This window comes from Pagrus pagrus (genome assembly GCF_965226575.1).
Source record: "Pagrus pagrus genome assembly, chromosome: 12".
Classification (NCBI taxonomy): Eukaryota; Metazoa; Chordata; class Actinopteri; order Spariformes; family Sparidae; genus Pagrus; species Pagrus pagrus.
In genome coordinates, this window is record NC_140196.1 from 28180690 (window position 1) to 28206196 (window position 25507).

General features: G+C 38.9%; 2 protein-coding genes across 2 annotated transcripts in view; both read right to left on the reverse strand.

The window, feature by feature from the left end:
* LOC311267010 (class I histocompatibility antigen, F10 alpha chain-like) overlaps positions 1 to 25507 on the reverse strand; it is a 501763-nt gene that overhangs the window by 394876 nt on the left and 81380 nt on the right. The gene's annotated exons all lie outside the window — the stretch shown is intronic.
* The window catches only part of LOC311266284 (cadherin-12-like), a 96561-nt gene that overhangs the window by 30893 nt on the left and 40161 nt on the right, over positions 1 to 25507 (reverse strand). The window contains exons 3-7 of the mRNA XM_084368574.1: positions 23496 to 23620; positions 20199 to 20368; positions 15039 to 15158; positions 14309 to 14476; positions 13962 to 14149 (exon numbers count right to left, since the gene is read on the reverse strand). Coding sequence (XP_084224700.1) covers positions 13962 to 14149; positions 14309 to 14476; positions 15039 to 15158; positions 20199 to 20368; positions 23496 to 23620 — 771 coding nt within the window. The remainder of the gene's footprint in view (positions 1 to 13961; positions 14150 to 14308; positions 14477 to 15038; positions 15159 to 20198; positions 20369 to 23495; positions 23621 to 25507) is intronic.

Sequence of the window (25507 nt, forward strand, 5' to 3'; positions counted from 1 at the left end):
ACTGAAGATGACCGAGTCTGCTCGCCATGCTCTGCGCTTTCTGGGAAGTTTGCCTCATCGTCAGCCCATCCATCACCACAGAAAAGTAGGAAATAGCCAACTTCATGCGTTCTGTCTGGGAGTTAATGCAGAGCTAATTCTTAAATGATCTTTGCTTTTATTGATCTTAGTGACGTTTTCTCTTTTTTGCATTTTTGAATTGTTTTTGATAACATTCATTCATCAATTCATCAATTCTGTCTGCAATACTTTAATTCATGCCTTATCACTCATCCACTCTAGTTGTATACATGTTCATATCTATATATGTGAAGTGGTCCTTTCCATTCATCATCCATCCAATTGAGTCGCTGTATTTGTGTTTTCCTTTATGACAGAGATGGAGGTCAATTTAATCAGAATTTACAACTTAGGTGCCACTTCTAATGAGGGCTTAATGATATCTAATATATATGGTGTGAACACTACATTTTGTTATTTTAAGCCAAACCACAATCTTTTATCCAACTTAACCAAGAGGTTTTCCTGCCTAAACTGTGAGTGTACTATGAAGTTTGCGCTGCAACAGTCATGTTGTTTTGGTAATGGTGATATACATCATTTTGGGAATAACCTACCTCTTTGTCTTTAATAGATGCGGCCCCCTTCAAAGAGTAAGCAAACATACATGACGTTTTTTAAACATCCATGCATTCATATACTGTGCACTGTATGTGGAGAACTTAAAGGTTACTTTAAATTCAAAACTGATGTCATGTCATGGAAACCTGACCAACTAATTTAAAACATTTAAGGAAAAGCATTTTTTTATGTTTTCAATGTAATTTATGTTTTTTGTGAGGAAGCATATAGGCTTGGATGCAATAGGTAGTTTCAGTGGTTGTCAGTGCAAGTCTTGGCAAGTGTAGCTCAACAAATTGCCTTTGCCAAGCACTGAACTTGTCTGGTGTAGACCTGCGACATGATTAAAAAGGGGAGAGTTGAAATCTTTCCTGGATCAATACACACATCATTCACTCTGCATTTCACTTGGCTGACACTGAGACTTGTAGGGCTAAAAAAGGGGAAAGGGAAAAGGAAGAGGGCTGACTGGCAGCAAGAGAGCCAGAGAGGATTTAACTGATTGCCATCTTGCCACAGATGGTAGAGAGGAAGAGGAGAGTGGAGAGGGAAGGTGTGGAGAGAGGAGAGTAGTTGGCCTGAGATTAGTGTCTGATAGCGCTGCAATACGCTACTCCTCACATTGTGATTCAAAAAAAGTATCTTGAATCAGTTTGTGTCTGCAACCTGTGTGTTCATGCCCTTATTTTTCCCACTTGAATGTGTCTTTTTAGTGGTGTTTGCAATTTGTCCTGTTGACATGCCATGTCGATTGGGTCATTAATGAGCTGTTGTGGCTATAATGATGAGGCTGGCAGCCATAGAGCAGAGTCCTCTGAATGAGGAATGAATAAGGACACTGAAGTTAAGTTGATAAAGAAAAGAGCAAAACTCAACCTTAGCCAGAATGCTTCCTTTCTTTAAAGTCACATTCTCTGACTTCGTTTATCCTCAAACACCAAGCCTTAATCAGGTAATGGTGTGTCAAAGGTGCATTACTGGTTTTTGTTTGGCCACTTGGGGGCAACAAGCTGTAAATACAGTGACATACTGTATATAGTATCTCCTTATAAAGTTGCATGTATGTATGTATGAGTAAACAGGTGCACAATTCCATCTCCAGTACATTTACAACTACACAGAGCTGCATTACCATACCACACCATTACATTTGTGGTTGTGATTGTGTCATGATTGTAAGTTCAATAGCCACTTTCCTTTTAGCTCTGATTTTGTCTCCACCAAGTCCTAAGAAACATGTCTGGATCTTTAGCTGCTAAATGCTACACTATGTTCACCAGCTAGTCTGTAACTGTCTTTCCCTCCAGTGCTCCAGTGCTGGGCAGGTAGTGTACAGTAGATTTATCAGATAATTTTCACTGAAAGCTGCCTGATTCTGGACACAATGCTGATGAGAGCAGTGAGACTGAAATAAAACAGTAATCAAGTCCCCCCTTTTACACATAGTCATTAAATATTCAATATTAAAATAACAATTATCATTAATTATATCAGTGTATACTATGATGTATGGCACCTATATAATTCAGATTAGTCATTATGAGCTAATTAAGAGTAGTATTTGACTACTTGTTAGCCTTAACTTAAAGGTCCTGTATATTTGTCATTGTTAATGTAAGCCTGCTTGAATATAAAGGTTCTGCAAAAGAGGAGACTGGCCATCAACACTTAGCCCATGTGAGTTGATGAAGCCTATGCCTGTAGCCCATTTGTTTAAGTATTAGCCTACCATTAGTAGGTGGCTCTATAACCTGCCAATGTTAGCAGCAGATGTCTGTTTCAACTGATCAACCACTGAACTAGTAACTGCAATATCCCCAGACTCCCTTAGCAAATCATGTGTTTTTAAGAGTTGATGAATGAGGAGAAGCTTTATAAACATTGTGAAGCGGGGGTGGCTGTAGCTCAGGAGGTAGAGCGGGTTCTACAGGTCGTCCAGTAATCGGAAGGCTGCCGGTTCGAATCCCTGGCTGCTCCCTTGAGCAAGATACTAAACCCCAAATTGCTCCTGATGAGCAGTTGGCATCTTGCATCACTGTGTGTGAATGTGACAAGTGTTGTGACAGCTTTGAGCTGTCAGTAGACTTGAAAAGCACTATAAAAATGCAACTCCATTTACTATCCATCAATGTTGCAAAACAGCCAATAAATTGTCCCTGCTTGTAAAATTAAGAATTAAAAACAAATACCTTAATTTGTTTCTTTCCATGTAAAAAGTGCCAGTTTGTCGCAGCATCACTATGCCAGCCGGTATGCCATTTACTTTACATTTATGAAAGAATTTTAATTCGCATTTTCAAAGTAGCTATTATAGGCTACTTCTTTGACACCTGTGTAGAAAATCATAGCTAAATGTTTTGAGTTACTGAGTTCTTGTTAATTCAGCAGATGCTATACAGAAGGGTTTTCTCTCTTTGTGTAATTAAAACATTGTTTTCCTTTGTTCCAGTAACATACAGAATGTGTTTAGTGGCATATAGAGCAGGGAAGTGAGATCTGATCATGAGTGGTCACTCAAGAAGTAAACTGTAAACTGGTGGACTTAGAGCTGTCCACTTGGGATCGGATCACTCAGGATGCACGTACCAAGGTCCGGTCTGAACAGCTTGTCATACACATTTTTGAAAGCAAGCACATGAAGCAATGCTTTGTTCTCTGCTGCTGAGTCTGGAATAATAATAATGGAATTGGAGCAATTGTCTTCCAGCCAAAAGAAGGCTGTATTTAGGGGGATTTTTTGATAAATGGCCTAATGTTGTCAGCGCAACAGCAAGACCAGTAAATGAATTACAAATGCCTCCAGGGATTAGGAAAAAATAAATCAGTGAGATGTTTGGTTGTTCTTAAAACTCCACTTGCTGAACTTCTGCTGTAAACAGAATGAAAAACAATTTCACAGACCCACATATAAGTATTTAATTGGCTGCTTCAATCAAATCAGAGAGATCAGAAGACATCACTGCATAAATAGGCCTGAATATTAATCCAGTGTGTGGCCACCCTCTGTCATCAAAGTTTTCATCATGATAAGCAGCCTGATGTATCTTGAATATGTTGCTGTCATCCTGTCACTCTCTTAAGAGACCTGTTAAACAAATATATGAAAAAATGAATTCATCCAGCAGCCTAACAGTCTGTTCTGTGCCTTTTCATCACTCTATGATTTAGAAGTTTAGTTAAATGAGGGACAATTATTAATGAAGACTTGTCCAAACATCACAGAGTAATGCTTACATGTATTCCCAGATCAAACCTTCACTGCAAAAAAGCACTTCAGAGAGTCTACCAGGCCATAAACATAATCAAGGACTCATCTCACCCAGAAAATCACCTCTTCACTCTGCTGCCCTCTGGAAGGTGGTCTTAATAAAGACTTTGCACCTCCAGACTTCAAAAACTGGCGATGAGCAATACTCCCCTGTGCAATATTTTACATCTTATTTTTATCATATATCCAGTGCGATATATCTGGTTAAGTGAAATAATATGCTGCTGAGTTTTATTCTTAATCAAGGCGAGTACGGTTCATGTTTATTACTGTTCTTACACTGCACTGGAATGTTGTTGTACACAGCAATGAATCAGAAATCTAGCATTTCAACCTGAGCAGTCTCACCACTCTCACCACCACAGTGACTAAAGCTTCCTTTTAAACACTGAATCAAGGTTGTACTCATAAAATTTCTTCAAGGTTGGCAGGTCTGAACATCTGTCTACCTGATTGGCAATGGGAATGCATGTTTCCGAATAGACATACGGACTAATTTGAATGCATAGAATCATACATTCAAACGCATACAATGAAGAAAAGAGACTGAAGAGATTTGCTAAATAGCTGTTTTCATATAGTTTTTTTTCTTTTTCTGCAGTTTTTCATGTGGAAATAGTTCTTGTTAAGAATCTTTCTCACTGTTCTCCTTATACACTTTTAGCAGTCTCTCACTTCAACACACTCACAAGATTAATTAATTTTTAAAGAAATTTTAATTAATTAACAATTTTTCTTTGACATACTGTTTAACATGCATAACTACAGTCTCTCTTTGACACACTTGCCTGTTGTGTATAGGAGATTTGTAGATTGTCTTTTAGACATGTATCTGTTAGGAAAAAAATAAATAAATAAATTTAAAAAAATAATAATAATCTTTTCTACTTTTCATGCAAGCAAATAAATGTAAGATTTTTGCCTCAAGAAATTGTGGTGTGTTATAACTATAACTTGTAAGTTGAAACAGTACATGCTTTTAGATAATCTTAACTAGAAACGTTATGTCGAGACTTATTTGAACTAAAATAGGTAAGGTGGTTTAAGTGGACAGAATAAGAATAAGTTATCCATATTTTGAATTTGCATTGCAAAGTTGAAACAAGTAATTTACAGTCATCTTGACTTGCAGTCAGAAATCCAATGCTAAACTAGACTCACAATAATGAGTTGAAATTTTAGTTTTTAAGTTGAACTACATGGATTTTTATTACATTGAAGTTCATCTGGAAACCATAACACATGCATCACAGAGGGTTCAGGCAAAGAAGCTGGAAGAAATTAGGTAAAACCAGAAAACATTGTGTACATAAAATGAGATCCAGTTTCACCCAAATCAGAAAATAAAGTTATACATTTGTGTTTTTGTACAGTTACCATTGAGGCCCAGACCTCAAGCCATGACTTTGTTATAATAAAAAATTAATTGATTTTTTTTTTCAATTTGTTTGGCATGTATTGTTAAATTGGTGTACAAGGTGACTGTGGATGTGATCTTAAATGGTTAAACAGATTTTTTTTATTTCAGCTCGACTTCGTTATTGTTTCTATTTTTATCAATCTTATTCTTCCACAACATAATGAGATTGTGATTCTATCTGCATTGTTATGTTTAGCACAATTGGGTGATTTCCAATTCATGGTTACAGGGCTATCAACTTTGATATTGCATTAGACTTGACTGAATTACAGGGGATTGGCAATGAGTGCAGTTCCAGTTTAGCATTTAATTTTGATGTTTCATCAAAAACACAAATACAAAAAAATGCAGAAACACTGAACATGAATACTAAACTGATGTGGTCTAACCATGCCTGTCTGCTGTTTGGTCTCAAGCAGGTAATGTACAAGTTTTCAAAGAGCCTTCATTGAGAGCATAAAAATGGTTTAAAGTCATTCAGTAATTTTCAGTCACTGTCCTTTCATCTGCTCAAAATCTTTACATACATTATGTTTCAGTAAGACTATTTTCATAATCACAGTAATAATTTCTTCATTGACAGTGTTTTGAATAAATGAGTTTGCTATGTAATAACTTTGAAGAACATTTGGGTTAAATGTTTCATAATAGTGGGTCAGCTTTCTTTTAATGCTTGCCAACTGCCTCTTTGTGTTAAAAAAATGAGCAGAGACAGAAAATCAGTACTGAGAGCCATGCATTTATGGCTTATCTCATTTCTAAAAGAAGAGGCGAAGCTGGGAAAGTTTCGTGCTCACAAAGTAGCTGTCGTGTCGGTTCTGATTTGGAGGACAGTTTGAAACAAAAGCCTCTGTAGCCCTCTGATGTTAAACTGCTTGATGCGATGTGACATGAGCGCTGCGTGTTCCAGTGTGCATTTCTCTGTGGGTGTGTGTGTGATTGTGGTATAAGGTGGTATCTCTTTAGTTGGAGCATTTAACAGAGTTTAAGTTTCTGGAGTCCTCACATGACTCCTTTTGGAAGAGCTTTACACAGAGATCTGATTTCCAGTTGAAAGTTTTTGAGGAGTTAAAATTGTGTCAAGTTCAAGTTTGTGCTTTAAGAAAAAGAAATGCAAGACCTTAGCTGTCCATTCTTTCTTTCTTCCCTCTTCCACATTTTTCCAATATGTACCACAGATCTTAAATCATCAGTGGAACCCATTCGCTGACGCTGCAAAACAAAGCCTGTTTTTGTGCATTATCTAGATAATAGCTTGGTTCAGTGGAAGGTTAAGAGGCAGAATAATTGGGATCATAGCCAGATCAGCACATTCCTCCCACTCTGAGATCACTGACAGTACAACACAAGCAAAATGCTGGCGTTTGCAAAATGTGCCTTTGGAACTGACTAAGATTTTATCATTGGATAATTCAGATTTATATGTATCTGATTTGGGGGAATTAAATACTGTAATTTTCAAAGAAGCTTTGAAGGCCAGAAGCTGTTTTTTGGTTAGAATCCCCTTTTAAGATAGTGATTATGCATGCTATTTGTTAACAGAGAGTTTATATCTTTACATCAATAAATGTAGCTTTCAATTACTCAGCATTTGTTCAAGACATTCTGCATGTTTTCATCAATAAGAGGTTACCTAATCCCAGCCGATCTTTTTAGGTACACCCAGGGTTGTTTGCTATTTGTTTAAATATCACAGTGCACCTACAACGAGCATGACAGCACAAGCACATGCACATGCATGCACATGGCTAAGTTGTGGCTTGTTTCAAAGGTAAAGTAGCCCATGTTTTTACAGTGGCAAGTTTACATACATAAGTCAATCATAACTGACCACATGATTAAATGTTAGAGTGACTTCTACATGTTTAGAATATAATGCGGAAATCAGCCAAAACGACTGTTTTCAATGATTACATTCATACACATACATCATTTTACTGAAGTGTAAGTAATAACTGTGACCACTTTATTTCCTCACTTCCTCACTGAAGAACAAAGTGGCGGAGCTTCACTCCCACAGCATTGCACCTATGGGTACACCCACATAACAAACAATGATGTTGTTTCATGTAATATAATTGAATAAAACAAGATCATTGCTAAATTGGAGAAGAATTTGTGTTACAGAATATTTTCCTCATGTTTTTTCCCCACTTGGAATTGGAATTTTAAAATGCTGCACCAGAGCTGCAGAGATAATTGAAAATGTCTGCCAAACCACGGAAACTGATGCTCTGTTTCTAGTTTATTTTCTAACATTTTATATGCACCGTCTTGTACCTTTGGCTTTTATCAATTAAATTGAATTTGTAAATGTGTCAAGATTCTATTTTTGGCCTTTAATTTTGATGTTCACTTAAAACACATCAAACAATGATGAAGATGAAGATAGTGAATAAAACAGTATTTGTGTGAAAAAGATAGAGTGGTGATTATGACAAACTGTTAATTTGCTAACACAAATCGTGATGAAAAATATCCACCAAAAATCTTCATCTTATGAATGTTTCTCAACCTGACAAGAAAGGTGGTGGTGATGCTGCTGTATTTAAAGATTAATTTCAATACAGGCAGTTACCATATGGTGATTTTTCATATGGTGAACTTTTGATCTGTTACTACTATGTGAAAGGGCCCACACACAATCAGTGACACACGCTGGATTTGATCATTATTATTATTTAGACTGTTGATGTTTCTCAAGCACTGTTGACAGGGATGTAGGCCTTTCTGACCATTTCTTTGTTTTTCTTGAATGTCAGTTTCTCCTGATACTCAAAGAAGATCAGTTCCTGTCAGAAAAGGTATAGAAATCAGCAAACAAGTTGACTTTTTTCAGGATGTGATGTCCAGCACAAAAAGCTTAACAACTAATTCTGTTGATACACTCGATGATAATTTTGAAAACTGTAAAACTCTGAAAGTTTGTGACGCCATTACACCCAAAAGAGTGAAGACTCTGGCAAGTAAAAACATGCCAGCTGTCACGAAAAAAAAAAAAGCTCTGGAAGATGTAGTGAAGCATCTTGTTTTATCCACTCTTTCAACCATCTTTTTCACTTGCTTGAAAATAGATGTATAACTGTCAGTGGTTCATCTTAACATCAGGCATTTTTCCAAAATCACCGAACACTGTGGTTCTTTCCACAGAGAAACTGTTTTTGTCCTTTAACACCATAACCACAGTGTTAAAGATGCCGCAACGCAGCAGAAAAGGCTGGGAGGCTTTTATTTTATCCAGCTGATTTTGCATTAGATGCAGTGCGCACCAACAACCACCAGGTGACACATGTGAGCAGTCCAGACTACAGTGAACCCATTAGGACCCTGAGCTTCTCTCTCCTCCCTCAGCCAAAGCAGCCATATTAACATAGCTAGACTACATACATCCATTTCTTGCGGTCAACCAGCCAAAATACAGACAGCGCCATTCTGCCATTGCTAAGCACATTGTGGTCAAACAGGGTATAAAGTAAAAGCCTGTCATCGTATCGCCTGTATCGATATAGCTTTGGAATAACAAACAGAAATTTCATGACACAATCTGGCACTCCATATGACAATTAAATTAAATCTTGAATCTAGTCCCTTATGAAGAAAAGCCTGAATTCTAAAATAATGAATAATTAAAGACCTATCTCTGATCATCACTTTATTCTAAATTTCATTGACAGAGCTGATTTAATTCCACCCACTATCTTTTTAAATGTAAATGGTTATTTGGACACATTTCAGTCTGGTTTCTCAATCACAGCACCAAAACTGCACTGACAAAGGTTTTATTCAAGTAGAGCATCACTTTTGGTGCTGCTTAACTTTACTGTAGCCTTTAATACTGTGGCCCATAAAATACTATTTTGGGACAGGATTTGGAGGAACTTATTCATGCCTTTATTTCCAAAAGAGTGGAAAACTGAATTGTTTACTTGTCTGTTCTTCCCAAGAAAAATCAAAAACTGAGCACATTACCCTTGCTCTTAAATAGTTAAACTGACTTCCAGTCACTTATAGAAAAGATTTTAAAGTGCTGCTGCTTGTTTATAAATTACTCAGTAATAACCAAAAGCATTGGTTGATTGCTATGTTTATCTACGGACCTTTTCCGTCTCATATGATTTTATGCTGTTTTTTATAGCTTTTTGTTTTTAAATATCATTTTAAACAATGCACAAGATTAAATCTTGGTGAAACACAGGAGGAGCTCAGGCAGGACTCAACCCACAGGGCCCAGTCCCTCCACGCGCCTGACTCCATGCAGAATAGTTCAACAGTGGATCAAATGGCCTCAAGCGAACATCAAAAGTGAGTGGCAGCAGTTAGAAGAAGATGTGAGCAGAATCCTTCAAACAACAGCTAAGGGTGCCACTGACAGCTTCAGGCAATGACAACCATCATGTCAGCTATGCCTCTGAGAGATACGGCCACGTTGTGACGGAGAACCTCAAAAAATACAACAACTGCAAGGAAAATGGTGGTCAAATCAGCAGAAGTGGAGTGCCATTGACCTCTGACAAAGACCGGTGACAGCCACCAATCAGAGATGGATAATCGACTGTCACAACATTGTCTGTTAATGTCATTGTCAAATAGTGGACAAGTTCCTCTTCACAGTACCCAAGACCACCATTCTGACACTGACAGAACAGCCAGCAAGGGCTTGGGCAAAGTTGTTGAATGTAGCCTGAACGATATAGCTGCCATTCACAAAAACAGTGGAGACCTTGAGGCCTGGCTCACCAAGGCTGCCTGGTCATTTTAAGGCCTCAATATACCAGCATGCCATCCTGTCCAGGTTCTGTGGCCTCAATCAGGAAGTCCTAGAAAAAAAGATCAACAGCTATCTGCAAAGGTACCAAGCCTACCAAGGAGCTTGAGCAATGCAGCTCTGTACAGGTCCACCAACACTCTACAGCTCCTCTTCAGGGGCCCTGTGGAAGAATTTGTGGTGGCATGAACGAGAGAAGCCATGCAGTACAAAGTTGCAGCAGTGGGCATAGAGGTCCAAACAGGCAGAAAGTGGAGTGCTGTCCGAGAGTTGCAGGTGGCACAAGCACGATTAAGGCAGAAGGCTCTGGTTGGGAAGGTAGCAACAGGGAGATCAGGAATAGCCTACTTTCCAAGCCCCCCGATCGGCAAAGTTACAGGGAAGGTGCAACAACCTCTCCTCCTGGAAGAAGTGCATGCGGGCATAGACAAGGTGTGGGTCAGCAAGATGGTGGGACTGGGTCAGCAAGGTGCATGTACAAGGTGAGAAAACATAGTACAGCTCACTTGGACAGCAGGCTGACATTCACAACATCAGATTCTTGGTCCAAGCTATATACTACACCTTTCCAAGCCCAGCAACCCTTCATACATGGAGCAAGATTGAAACTCAAGGCAGTTGCAGAAGCATTCACCACAGCCATCCAGTCCACTAAACACCACCCCAGAAAGAAAACCATCTGCCATATGCACTACCACAGACGAACCTCAATCCACCCAGACATGGTAATCTTCTCCAATTCCACCAAGAAGGTGATCATGTGGGAAGTGATAGTGTCCTGGGAAGATCACATGGAAGAGGGTCATGAGATGAAGCTTGCCAAATACTAGGAACTGGTAGAGCAGCACAGAAGCCGAGGCTGGAGGGCTCTCTGCCAGCCAATTGAAGTGGGCTGCCGGGGGTTTGCCTCACTCTGCAGAGCTCTGACGGGGCTTGGAGTCACCAAAGCAGCAAAGGGGGGGCCATATGTTCCATAACTGATGGTGCAGAGAAAGCCACTAGGTGGCTTTGGACTAAAAAGGCAGACCCATGGCTCATTGCTGCTGGGATGCAAGCTGGTAAATGGTCATACCCGGCTAGGTCACCTAGGAGAGGAGATGTGACGTGGAAAAGCCTGAAACTCCTGATGACCCTTGGAACATACCTGATGATGCATCCCAGCATATCTCAGAGATTTATCTTGCAACCTAATGCTTCTCTTTGAATTATCGCTGTCTCTGAAATGTGCTTCATAAATTAAACTGCCTTGATGAAATGATCCTCTGTGATGAAAACAGGACACTCCTGAATCGAACTGACTTAATTAAACAGTAAGTGACTAAATCTCAAAGACAAACGTAAATAGACTCATTCAATCCTGTAATCCCAATCTCCTTCATGTCATTGGATAGATTGCTTAAACTGGCAATGGACACTTATGCTGTAACTTTTCATTCCAAAGTAAATATTGATTGGTAATGGCTGTATTAAAATGGCACCATCCATGGACAGATTTGTTCCCCATAAACCTTGCTTTCACTGTGCTATTCAGTCTGCCACTGAGCTCCATTTTCCCCAGAAAATAAAGGATGAATTATGGCACAAGAGGATATGCGTCTGCCACTGCTCAAGCAAAACAACAAAAGCCATTTTTTTACCTGGTTACTGTCCCCAGGTAACAGTGGAACAACTGGAATAACTGTGGAAACTCTACACTGCAAAAGAAAAAGAACCCCGCGGATGAAGGAGTCAAATAAGGTGAAGAGGGAAACAAAAGTGTCAGATGGGCATTCACTCAATGGAGAGTGTCTATCCAAGAGCAAATTTTGTTTTGCCACAGCGAAGCTAGGGACTAAAATTGCTCTAATGTGCCTTCCACATTTGCGAAAATATGGAAAAAATGTGCAAATGTTTTTGTCTTTGTTTTATTTTGCGTAGGATTGCTTATGACTCGTGTAATCCGAACATTTCTAATTTCAGAGCACTTGAAAAGTCCAAAAGTCAAAAGATTGATGTAATAATTTCAAAAATCCACGAATCCCTGAAGTCCATGAATATTTCATTTGTTTTTAACAAATGAAATATTCTGCCTTAATCCATATTTGTTGGTATTTGTCTTTCAAAAAATCACATTTCCAATGTGGCAAAAAAAAGTTTGCTCTTGGATTTCTGCACGCACCTGATGGTGTGGTCTAGCAGTATCTAACAGCATGAGAAATGACATGTATATAACAACAATAACAAACAAAGTAATAGCTCTTACACTATAATATTTTTTCCTGGTATCACTGCAAATAAAGTCAGTCGCTCAAACGAGTGCTGCACACGCATTTTTTTCCTTCCTGTTAAATAATTAACTCCCCAGCCATATTACTTTCACTTTCATGAAGAACTGTTGAAAAAGAAAAAGCTGAAGCACAATTTTGATGACTTCATGATATGGTAGCCTTATAATCATTAAATATGCTCTGTGTGGGAATCACACTCTTTTACACATTCAAATACTGTATGCCTATGATACAGTCTAACAGCTGATTTCACACTGAAGTTATGCTTCAGCTTCCATCATCACTGATCCCCCTGGTGGATAGATAAACCATTGCAACTGGTTTCCACGGATGGCATTTAAGGGCATTACCATTTGGCCCCGCATTCATGATGTCATCGCGGGGATCTCATTCCTGTCACAGACTCTTCCAGGTCCAACACAGACCCATCACGCCCCGCCCCTAACCTGTCCTGTCAGTGTCCTGCCTTCATGTCACATACATGAAGAGAATACACACAACAGGTGAGGGTCAGTTTCTTTCCCGTGCACTCTCCTTCTTTCACTTTCACTTTCTCTCCCTTGCTCCCTCTAGTGTCCCCTCTGGCTTTCTTGCTCTTTCAGTAGGGTAAAGTAAAATCACATCATCATATTTATCGATAATTATCAAAGGCAAACTCCATGTTAACAGAGAGGGCAGGCAGGAGCAGCGCAGCTGGCTTGCAGCCTATGTGAACACGAACACTTGTGTGAGCAGCAGCAGCTCAGTAACGCATCCAGTGTGCCCAGCCTGTAAGGCCTCCAACCCACCTTCATGGGGTATGATCGTGTGTGATCTCATGTCTTTGGGCAAAGTGTATATTAGAGGCCGTAACTGGTACTTGCAATATAGAAAATCAAATTCCCAGATTCAGAAATCCAGCCTCTCCTTTTTACATCTTCAAGATAAGAGAGTATTTCATTTATAAAGGAGATGGTGGGGTCATACTTTATTTTCTTGTATAATGTGGTGTTAGACAGTTGAGAAAGAATTTTGTGTCTGTATTTCTCTGATGCCTCGTTTCTGCATATGTATGTATACGACTGGTGTCAGTAGATACGTAAATATATGGATAATGTCCCTAGTGTCCAATGCAAGGAAATGCATTTCTTTACAGATGGTTAGAAACTACCTGTTTAGCCATGGGTGAAATTATAGAGGGAAACAACAGTGGTACAACTGGAGAGAATAACATTACTCAGATTCAGTGTGTTAGAATTAAACATAGTTGATACACACAACAGTATATAAACTAGTTCTCTTTAATCATACAAACTCACTTGAACTTCAATTCCTTCAATTCAGCAACTGAATTGAAGGAAATAGCCTGTTAGCTAGTTAACAGTCTGTTAGCTAAGTTATCACACTGGCATACAGTCTCTCTCTCTCTGAAATCCACAGCAGAAGTAAAATGTTGTGAACGTTCTCAAGGCAAATTTAGGACCGAAATATTTCCCATAGGAATGAATGGACTTCCTGTTGACTCGCCTTGCTTTTGACTTAAATGTAAATTGTTTTATCATGCATAACAAGCTGGTGCAAGCCACTGTATGTACTTGAGTCAAAAACAGCTACTATGCACTTGATTATAAATGAATGTACCTTTTTTAAGACTACAACTCCCTCTTGACTTTTGCCATCAGAGAAGATGTCAAACATGTTGCCCTCATCTCCTGGAACAATGGCATAATCCACCTCTGCATTGCTGCCAGCATCCAGATCATGGGCTCGAATCCGACCCACAGCTGAGCCAACTGACGCCGACTCTGGCACCCGCAGATGGAAAATACCTGGAAAGAATGAGAGAGGCCAGGGAAAGGAAAGGTACAATTTAAAAAAGATAAAATAGAAGCTTTTTGTTCATCCATCTTAAAACGCAAACCAATCAACGACTTATTCATCCCTCTAATTAATCAACCATTCAGAGATCCACAGTGAGACTTTCTTACTCTTCGCGAAGCGCGGCGGGTTGTCATTAACGTCGCTGAGGGTGATGTTGATGGTGGTGGTGGAGGCCAGCCCCCCCAGCTGACCTCCCATGTCTTTGGCCTGGAGAAGAACCTGGTACTCCCCTTTTACCTCGCGGTCCATGTTTGCTAGAGCTGTCCGGACCACCCCTGGAGGAGGAGGGGTTGAAAAGGGTCCTCGTTGTGATATTAAGCAGTTTGACAGACACAGAAGATTGTAGTTTTAACCTTCCTATAGGCGAGCATGTTACAGTATTTTGCCTGTTGAAGTTGTTTTTCATTCCTCAAATGACAAATTATGCTTAAATGCCTCCTGTCTGTCTCTAAGCAGCATTCGATCAGGACTGATTCATGACAGAGTTAAAAAAAATTCAGGCAAGGACCAAAAGAAAAGCCAAAGATACAGCGCACCAGGAGAGGACTGAAAGGTTGGATAGTAAGGCATGCTGCTCCTCAGGGTGAAAAATGAAACATGACACTCCATGTTCAGAGTAATTACTGCTTGGTTGAGATGTCTGTTAAAGGACTGAACTCTTTAAATGCTTGTTTTAGCATGCAGCGGACGCACTGAGAAGCTCACTCTCAGAACCATGCACTGTGTCATTACCAATTGAATTTCATGCTTTCTGGGAGGCAGTGAAGACAGCAGGAAGTGTGCGTTGTGGGTTTATGCAGAAGTCATAGAACTGTTATAAAACTCCTGTCTGCTCACCTGTCTTGGGGTCCACAGAGAAGTATGGCTGACCATGAAGGATGCTGTATACGATACGTGCGCTGTTGCCGTATGTAGGGTCATCTGCATCAGTGGCAGTCACCTGGGTCACATACGTTCCTGAACAAACACACATGCACATTATGTAGTAATCAGTCTTATAGGAAATGCTTTCCCAATGGTTGACAAATCTCAATTTCAAAAGTTGATTCTTGCCATGCCAACGAAAAGGCTAACATTTCGGCCTCGTAGCCTTCATCAGAGCATGGAGGAAAAAAGAAGTCATGTCATTTATGTACAGTAGCTGGAAGGGTATTGGCTTAAAGGGTCACATGGTTATTCCTCTTCGTTCTCTTCTGGACAGTAGTTTACAGTGCCTTTGCCCTGTGTAGTTGCTGTCTGGATTTCAACTTGACAATGGTTAATTTGAATATTTTTTTAGGAGTTTCTCTTTTAGTTAGAGGCGGATGGATGCCCCTCATTTGCATAAAGTAGCCGGATTTCTACTAGACATCCCATCTCTCAAAACGCAATGCTTCCCTACCAGAATACATTGCGCAGCTTCCTACATAGACAATGAATTGGAAACTTAGAAACAACGGATCCTCTGGACATGTACCATCAGTATGCAGTCTGATCAGTCTGCATGATTTAACATCATCATGCAGAAACCTACGGTATGTTACGTCATGTGGGAATAAGTTTTCTAAAGGGTTTGGGAAGATAGCTTTTTAACTCTGAAACATACATACTTTGAATACAAGGAATGCTGTAAAAACCAGAAAAACACAAAAACTAATGGAAACACTCGTTTCTCAAAGGACCCATATACATCCTTTCTTGACAACATGGTTATAACTGAAAATAGGTGAAATGGTAAATTCCATAAAATGTAACAGTTCAAACTAAGAAATATGTTTAGATATCTTGAAACTTGTCCAGAGAAAGCATTTGAAACTGAAATCATCCTTCAGTTTAGCAGGTTGTCATTGTGCTGAGTGTTAAATCCAGCACATCTCTCTCTGAGAGAATAGCTTTAGTAGGTTGCCTTCTCTGGCTGGAGGAATTACATTTTTAAGTCCAATAAAGTCCAGAGTGGCTGGAGAGCCACGGTTGGCTTCATGATCATGTTTGGCAATAGCATATTACACATTATGTAATACTTTTACATACTATTATGTAACAAATAGTTGCCTATTTACTGTATTCACAGGTTCAGTGGAACTCTAACATGACGTACCAGATGGTTTGTTCATTCAAGTTAGTGGAGGGCTAAACATGAAGTTAGCTGCTCCACCAGAGGTCTCTAGTGCACACGCAGTATGGGCTGCACAGTGCAGAAGCTCTATGGAAGATGTGCTTTTATAGGAATGAATGGGGCTCAGCCTCCGGATCCAGATTTTCTCTCTCTTGATCCATGTCGCCACGTGCCCAGTAATCTTCATGTATAAAATGGTTTTAGCGTGCCCCCTTACAGCTACAACTCAAATGCATGTTATTGAAAGTCAAAAGAAAAAAAAACTCTCAGCCCTGGCTCAAACAAAAAAAGCAGACCTGTGCAGTATGAGGCTCATATTCATTGCATATCAACAATGACAAGTTAGTCACTCCACAGAAAACAAACCAGAGCTTTGAGCAGAGAAAATATGGCTGCATCTATTCTTGGTAGTCAGCTTCTCATAGAAAGGATTATGTTTTTATCATATGGATACTTGTGCTGTTTGCTACCATAGCTAATCCCCCATACAATTTGTTACTGTATTTGACTGCAACAGAGACACACTGGGGTCAAGCGTGTGTTCTCTCAGAGCACTTTAGGCCTCAGCTAAAGCATTAACAGCTTAAGGCCTAAAGACCTTGACTGTTAAATTACCTCTCAGTAATGGTATTTAGCAGACAGATGGGCCACTAAGTCTGGCTTAGTGCACTGTGTGTGTGTGCGTGTGTGTCTGTGTGTGCAGCTACAACTTAATACATCCAAACAGACTGCAAAGTGAAACTAAACCAAACAGCTTTAAAAAAAATAGGTTTAAATTTTAGTTAATGTTTAATTTAGTCCAACGAGCCATAAACACATGACAAAATCATCTAAATTTCCTTTTATCTAATGCAACATTTTAAAAACTAAAGATAAAAATGTAACTTTCAGATTGTGGAGACTTAATGTGAGAACAGTTAATACCTCTTGTTTCCTCTAGTGTCATCTTCCTGTCAAATTTTAGATTTTACATGCACATAAAATTTCCAGGAACATTGCTTCTACGTTGTATACTTGCTATATGTATCCTGTTACAGTATGTGAACACAGGCCTTTGCATTTACACATGGTATAATATAAAGCGTTCTTTAAACCTTGATTGTGTCTGCATTGTGATAAAATCTCAATATGCAAATTAGGTAGGCTGGTGGTGAACTGACAACAAACATTGGGCTCTCAGAATGAGAATGGCAGGAAGAGGGTGAGTTAGTAGGCCTGTCAACATGTTGGGTGGATTTTATTTAGAAAAATGTCGAACAATATATCACACTTGAGATCTCGCTTTCTGCACATATTTACACCTGCTATAACATGTTTTTACAGTTACACATCACATGGTAATGGAAATGGGTTATTACTGAGAGAATTCATGTTTCCCAGAGCATAAGGGTTGGCTTATGCTCAGATAAAAATTAGCATGGAAAACAGTGAGCCTGGTCCCTCACTAATAAGCTTTCAGAACCAACAGATTCACAGAGGATGCCGTACCCACCGCCCTCCTCCCAGTCTTCACACACATTGAGAATAAGGACAGGTACATCAGAATGCTGTTTCTTGACTTCTGCTCAGCATTCAATACAACCTCAACCATGAAACTGATTAGAAAACCTGACATGCTTGAGTACGACACTCTGTAACTGGATATTCATCTTCCTCAGAAAAAAACAGACCCCAGCTCAGATTGGCAGTCACACCGCCTCTACTTTAGGGCATGGTTCGTGCACTGCCCAGGACAGGAAGGTTCAGGTGATTAAAACCACTCAAAACATCATCGGTACCCATCTACCGAGCATCAGTGATAAAAGTGTCTGCACAAATACAAGAAGACAACACCCACCCCAGCCGCAGTCTGTTCACCCTGCTGCCATATGACAAAACATACAGAAGTATCCACTGCCATACCACCAGACTGCAGAGCAGCTTCTCTCCTCAAGGTGTGAGACTACTGAACTCATCCTCATCACTCCACTGTGAATAATTCTATAAGTCTAGCTTGATGATCATTCATTGATTTTCTGTATGAGTACAAAATATTGTGTGTATGTAGCTTTGGGAATTACAAACAGAAATTTCATCAAACAATCTTGTCTTGCATAATGACAATTAAATTAATCTTGAATGTTGTGTTGCCAGAGCACGTAGGAAATCAAATTGTCTACAGATGTTCTGAACTGAAGGCTGGCTTTAAAGTTGGTTGAGGGTTGAGGGTTTTTATGGGGTTTTTGGCCTTTCATGTCTTTCTTGATAGGACAGCTTAGAGAGGTGACAGGAAATTGGATGAGAGAGGGGGAAGATATGCATCAAAGGGCTGAAGGTCAGACTCGAACCCTGAGCTGCTGCAGCGAAGACCGAGCCTCTATACTCCGGACACACGCTCCACCAACTAAGCTACCCAGGTACCCTGGTTGAGGGCGTGAGAGCGTGTCAAACTGCCTTTTGCTAGTTAAACAGTGGATACTCTGGGCACAAGTAAGGCGCATGAATTAGTTGTGTGTTTTGGACTAAACAGCAGCACTTGTCTTCGCTGAAGGACAGGGATGTGACTAGGGTTGGTACCATTCGAACTTCAACCTATACCAGTTCCGATACCGGTACCTGGAATTCCATACCAGTACCCAATGGTACCATTTTATAGTACTTTAATCTTTCTATATTACCAAAAACTGATTTCAGTTCTAACGAGTTAAATCATTCACTTCTAGAGACAATATATCAGAGTCATATTTCCAGTAACAATGCACATCACGTCAGTCAGTATTTCTAAGGTTTCCTTCAGTAGCATCTTGTTATTCTGCATATAAATCTGTGAAATAAAATAATCTTTGAAGTAAACTGCTACATTTAGCTGTTCCTGCTCATCAACTTAGTGCTATAACAATAAATGACCGACTAGGAATTTAGGATTTGCGTTTTGACCCCTTGAGCTTGTCGGTGTTACAGTGCTACAGCAGCAGACTGAGTTAATTATGTCAGCAGTTATAATTTAGTTTCCAAAGCATATGAAACACTGAATATGCCTGTAAATATGAGCACACATATTGTTTTATGTTTTGTTAAGTATGTGAATTCACATCATTACATGTCATAGATATACTTTAATTGCGGTAGTGATGCTCACGTCCAATGGCGTGTTATTGGAAATTCCCATCATGTGTTAGTGTCAAGCTAGCTGAGTGCTTGTTATATAAAATTGGGAATCAAAGAATGCATGCTGTGATATTTTCTCGTATACAGTATGCAGTTCACATACTGTTGGTTTCATATCAAATTTTCGGACATACTAATACTGTTTTAGTAAACTAAATGGCACGTTGGTAAGGAATTTCAGATGCTGAGTTTTGGGGAGACGTCTCACTCTGTCTCTCTCTCTATAACATTACTGTAAAGATCTGCAGTCAGGTACCGAAATTTGGCACCAATTTATTTAATTTGAATCGCTACTCTGTAGTATCGACGTAATTCAGTCAGTACCCTCAACGACTTTGGGCATGGAAATGACAACTGCGTCGGTCTGAATGAAATTAGCAATGACACATGGTGTTGCAAAAACTAAGAAAGTTAAAGATAGGTATGAAACTGCGTGAAGTGGATACGTTAAAATGTTAAATTGTCCATTTCGGAAAGTTACAGAAATTGTCAGACACAGCCCCCCCCCCCAATCCAGTGTCAGAGAGATGGGTGGGGGGTGAGGGGGCTATTGAACCATCTGTCCAGAATACTGAGAGAAGCATACTGGCATTTTAAACTTTTTTTTAATCTTCTCTAGCACCTTACTGTTTTTCTGTTTGGATTTAATATGTATTTCATGCAGAAGATAAAGAAACATATACTGTATTCAGAGAGGCCTAATGCAAGCTTAGTGGCAGGTCTTTTCACCTCGTCTCAATCTCTAGTCGTCCTACCTGTCGGAGACATCTCAGAGACACTGGCACTGTAGGGACCATCAGGAAATCGTGGCTCGTTGTCATTGATGTCCTGCACCTTGATGATGAACTCAGACTCTGGCTCCAGAGGGACACCTGTGTGCATGTCAACAGCCTGGGCCCTCAGCGTGTAGAAGGACTTTTCCTCCCTGTAAAATATCAATTATCACATACACTTAAAATGCTTTTGTCTAATTAACAGAGGCAGCATGATGATAATCTAGTCTGGGCTAAGATATTTGTTACATTGTAATTAGGTGTCCATATGGTTTTGAAGTGAGCTTGTGTTCATGCCAACACTAGTGTGTACTTTAACACAATAATACCAGGATGAATGAGCAATAAATACCAACAAGCAAAATAGTTAACTGCTACAACTACACCTATATAATCACACACTTACAGCAAGAATGTATGGGTTTTCAAGGGACTGGCGTAAAAGGTGTCATGGTCACTCAGTTGGACACTGACACTGATTCGTGATTAGAATTTAATTGCCATGGCAACACTGGCATGGTTTCCTCTTCTACATCTGCATCTCTCCATAGTGTCCGTGACTGTTTATTACACTGGTTACAATTAACTTTGAAGCCTACTTTAATGTGTGTTCACCATTATGTTGTGTTAATCTCTACTACTGAATATTACTATATAAAACTAAATAGGAGATTTAGGTTTTTGTACAAAGCAATGTACAAAATAAAAACTAATATGATGCAACAGATCAAATAGAAAAAACAATTAAAAACTTCCAAATGAGTAAAAGATTTTGTTTTGTTTGTCATCTGACAAACAATATTTTATACAATATAATTGTGATATGTAAATAACAGCAAGATTCTGTATGTACTCCACTACAATAGTAATTCCATGCTAAGTGATGGACATATTGAATATTGAAAAAATCCAGTATCTGTGGCACAAGCCTCCAATGAGCCCATTCAATGGTTTCATTCGGTGCATATGAAATGACTGGACAGGCTACCTGTCTGTCTAACTGTGTACCTGCCTGCACCCACTCTGCCTGTGCACTCATTGCAGATGACTGGGGTCCTCCACAAGGCTTGGTGGGAAGCTATTATCAAGCTAGTTTCACAAGAAATGCCAAAATTTCCCAATAGCACCTGAGTCGTTAAACTCAATAGCACAACATACACAACCCCTCAGCCAAAGACCAGAGCCACTGGGGCAGCAACCGACTCTTTCAGCAGCGAACCCAGTTGGCACAAAGCTCACACCTACAACAGTAAGTAGTAATTGTTGTACTGAGACACCTTTTCAGACTGAGGTTTGTTGTAAAAGCTATGATTGTGGCATTTAACAGAGTTGTGTATTTATGTACTTAATATACTACAAAGGCTGAGAAAACTTGTTGAACATAGTGAACTAGCCACTATTACACATCTCCCAGCTGGCCAGTGAGAGCTGTCAGTGTGTGACAGGAAAATATAGTCTAATCCCCAACAGTGAATGTTGTTGTTCTCTTTGAACCAAATTTAGTACCTTTCTAACAGAAACTGTGATTGATCCATAAACCTGAATCAAGGTTATGTTGCCTTAGGGTCCAGTGTGTATGACTTAGTAACATCTTGGTTATAGATTGGTGATAATCTGAGGTTACAAATTACTACCAACTGAATACCCTTCATCTCATCCACCTCTATGGTGGCTGCTAAAAACGCAAAAAACAAGAAAGTCCGTCTCTAGAGCCAGTGTTTGGTTTGTCTGTTCTGAGCTACTGTAAAAACATGGCAGTGCAACATGGTGGACTGTGTTGAAGAGGACCCACTCTCTTCTGTATATATAAAAGGATGATTCTAAGGTAACGAAAACATGATGGTTCTGTTTCATGTGATTATACACTAATGAAAACATACAGTCATTATGAATAGTGTAGTCCATTTCTGCCAAATCACACTGGACCTCGGGTCTAACCTTACCCATAAAGGTTTTGGAACAATAACAAAAGCCCTTTTGGAAGCCATTAAAACGTGACTAATTTAGTCATTTGGTTTGAGGACGCCTTATGAGTTTCCCACCTCTATTCCTCTCTTTTGACAAGTTGTCACCTACCTTTACATTCTCTACTGTGATATTTAGCATATCTAATGCAGTAAAAATGCATGGCATTGACATCAATGATGCTATAAATGTGGTCTCCTGGACTGATCAGATTCCAGTCACTCTGGTGGAAAACATAACTCTGGGAAAAAGCCTCCTAATTCATGCTAAGACAGTATAATTTAAGAGCCAACATCACTGTTGGAACAAATCCTTGGCTCCCACACCCAGATGAACCAAACAAGGACATTTTAAATATTTATTGATTCCTGTTATATCCAAACTTAAAAACACATTACCTACACTCTTTTTTTTAGAGCTGAAATCTTGAATATAGCTGCAAAGCTAAAAGCGCACAATCCGTCTGAAGTGGTTGCACAAGCTTGACCATGTGTGGAGAATTTAAATATTACATTTTTAAATCAATTTTTGATCTTATGGCTCCCAGAGAGGGTATAGAGCCATTTTATGGTTTGTTTGTTTTTTGTTTAGTTTTTTTGCTGTTGTTGTTGTTGCTTTTTTATGTTTTAAGACAAGTCCCCAGAATGTTGCAACGCTGTTTTGCTGTCAAGATCCAGAAATGATTTGTGGACTATGAAACTTCACCTGACTTTCCATCAGATTGGGGGTGAGTAATGACTGAATTTTCACTTTTAGCTAAGCTGTTCCTTTAAGCAGAATGGCAACTAAGTGCACTTGAGTAGTTACAGCCATCTGTCATTATCATATATTACTGTAAGGTTTTTTATTCCTTCACTCAGCATTGTTCTACATAATCATCATAGCTGAAAGGCTGTTGGTGACAGCTGTTAGCACTGTATGTTACAGTTTCTTCTCCTCTACAGGGCAGTAAAGTAACATGCCAGTAACGTGCCTACTCAAAGCTTCTATTTTGACTTAAATTATGAATGGATAAAATGTTTACTTTGATAACTTGAAAGCAGTCAATGTAAGCAGAATAAATCTGTGATACAAAATTGCTAATAGTACAAGACTATACAGCTTGATGTGTTGTTATGCATATTATCCTTGTAATGACTACAACGTTATAAACAAGGACTAACTAATGAACATTACTGATATCAAGAATCAGTCATATCTCTTTAATAAAGATCAATTGGTGTTGATTGAATGCCAGTCATTTCTCTATTAGAAGCTCTGCACTGCAAAATAGACAGCATTACTTTACAGTTGTAATTATTAATTAGTACTGACCTGTCAAGCCCCACCAGTGCATGTATATCTCCTGTAATTTGATCAATGGTGAAGATGGACCCAGCTCCTTCTCCTGACAGAGTGTACTTGACCGCATTGTCTCCGTGGTCCATGTCTGTGTGTAGCTGACAGAAGCAAATATACACAAAACATTAAATCATAAAGCTCCTGAATGTGCTGAAGCTGCAATCAGTCACAATAAAACAAGATTTATTGTCAAGGCCAATCAGTCAGTCAGTCAGTCAGTCATCAGTATCAATGTGTTAACCAATGTGCAAATAGAACGTGTTTTTTACAAAAAACTTGAATCACCTGAAAATAGATTAAATTTTCACACATGAAAATATTCACACATTAAGGTAATGGTGGAAACAATGTATAGAGAACTAAAAGTCAACACTTAATTTAAAAAAATATTAAAACAATTATTGGTTTTAATAAGTCTTATTTATTCAGGGGTAAATATGAGGGGGGTATTTGAATATGTACATTATTCAAGGCCATCTACTGCATTTGTTATCTATATGAAAGCTTCATAAAACATGGCAGCAGTGAATAATTAATACATATCTGAAACAAGCATAGAAGATTTTATGAGCACATAATGAGAGTAAAGAGAGTTTTTTCATTTGGAGGTATGTTTCACATTATATACTAGAAATGGTGATTAATCAACATGCTCTTCTCCACCATGTATAGCAGATTGCTGAATTCTCAAAAACTGCGTAAATCATCAGCAGGACAGCAGTCCAATTAAATGGTTTATTAATGAAACCCTTCAGGCAGACACCCATCCTCAGCTTACAAATTGGCCTGTGTTTACTTAGTATGCGCGCTGTCCTGCTAGTAATTTTTGGTTACAGCATGCATACAAGTTTACTTAAATGTGTTATTTGTTCTGTTTGTCCTGTTGTCCTACAAACAGCAAAATGTACGTCTGTCTGCTGAATTACAACAACATATAATTGCATGTAATTACATTGCTTTTGTCTAAAGCAACTTAGTGTAAGTGTATGAGCTTTGCATCCTTTCAACACCTGACTCCATTGACTCCTTCTAAAACAGTGACCGAAGAGGTGATGGGTTTTTGGAATCTGTTGAAAACCAAAACTTCAGCAGTCCCACTGAGCTGAGAAGCTTTGTAAAAGAATGTGTCTCTGTCGAAGTTGGGAAGATTTGGTAAGATTTCAACTTGAACTCACTGACAGATTGTCATCAGATGACTTAAAGATGTCAACAGCTGAAAAGGTTTTGATTAACAAAATAAGAAAAGTTCTCATACATAGATTGCACTTGTTTACTTGTTCATATTTATTTTTGCATTACATTACATATTTTATATGAACGGGTTTGCACTTAAGTCATAAATAGCCTATGTGGTGCCTTCATGCATTGTCATGTAAATAACAAACCCCAGCAATTAACACGACATATAGCCCCAACACAGACGACAGGTCCATCACGTATTATTATTAAACTTATTTACTTATTTTTATAGAATCTTTTCAGTAGAAGAACTTAAAAGCACAATGTCAAATGATGTGACCGAACCCGACTCGAACCTGGACATCAATTCTAATATTTCGTCCACGCAAAGCCCAGCAGATGTTTTTGGGTATCCATGCTCTACTTTACAGTGACATTTTACCTAGCTTGTGTCATTAGTAGCCCCAATCTAAACTCAGCAATATAATCTCCTGACTGTGCAATGCAGTTTGTAGACTAAACAATGCAGTCACTAGACTATACAACACAATTTCTATAGTCTGAACTACCATTTTTAGACTAAACAATGGAGCCACTAGATTATACAACACAGTTTCTAGACTAAACTACCAATTTTAGAATAAATGATACGATTTCTATATTAAAGAATATGAGTTCTAAACTCAACAATTAAATTTTTTCAAGACTTTGTTACTCTGTGCTTACTAATTCAGGAATAAATTTCTAGGCTAAACAACTAAGCAGTACAATATATTGATGAAAGTCATGAACTATTTACACATTTA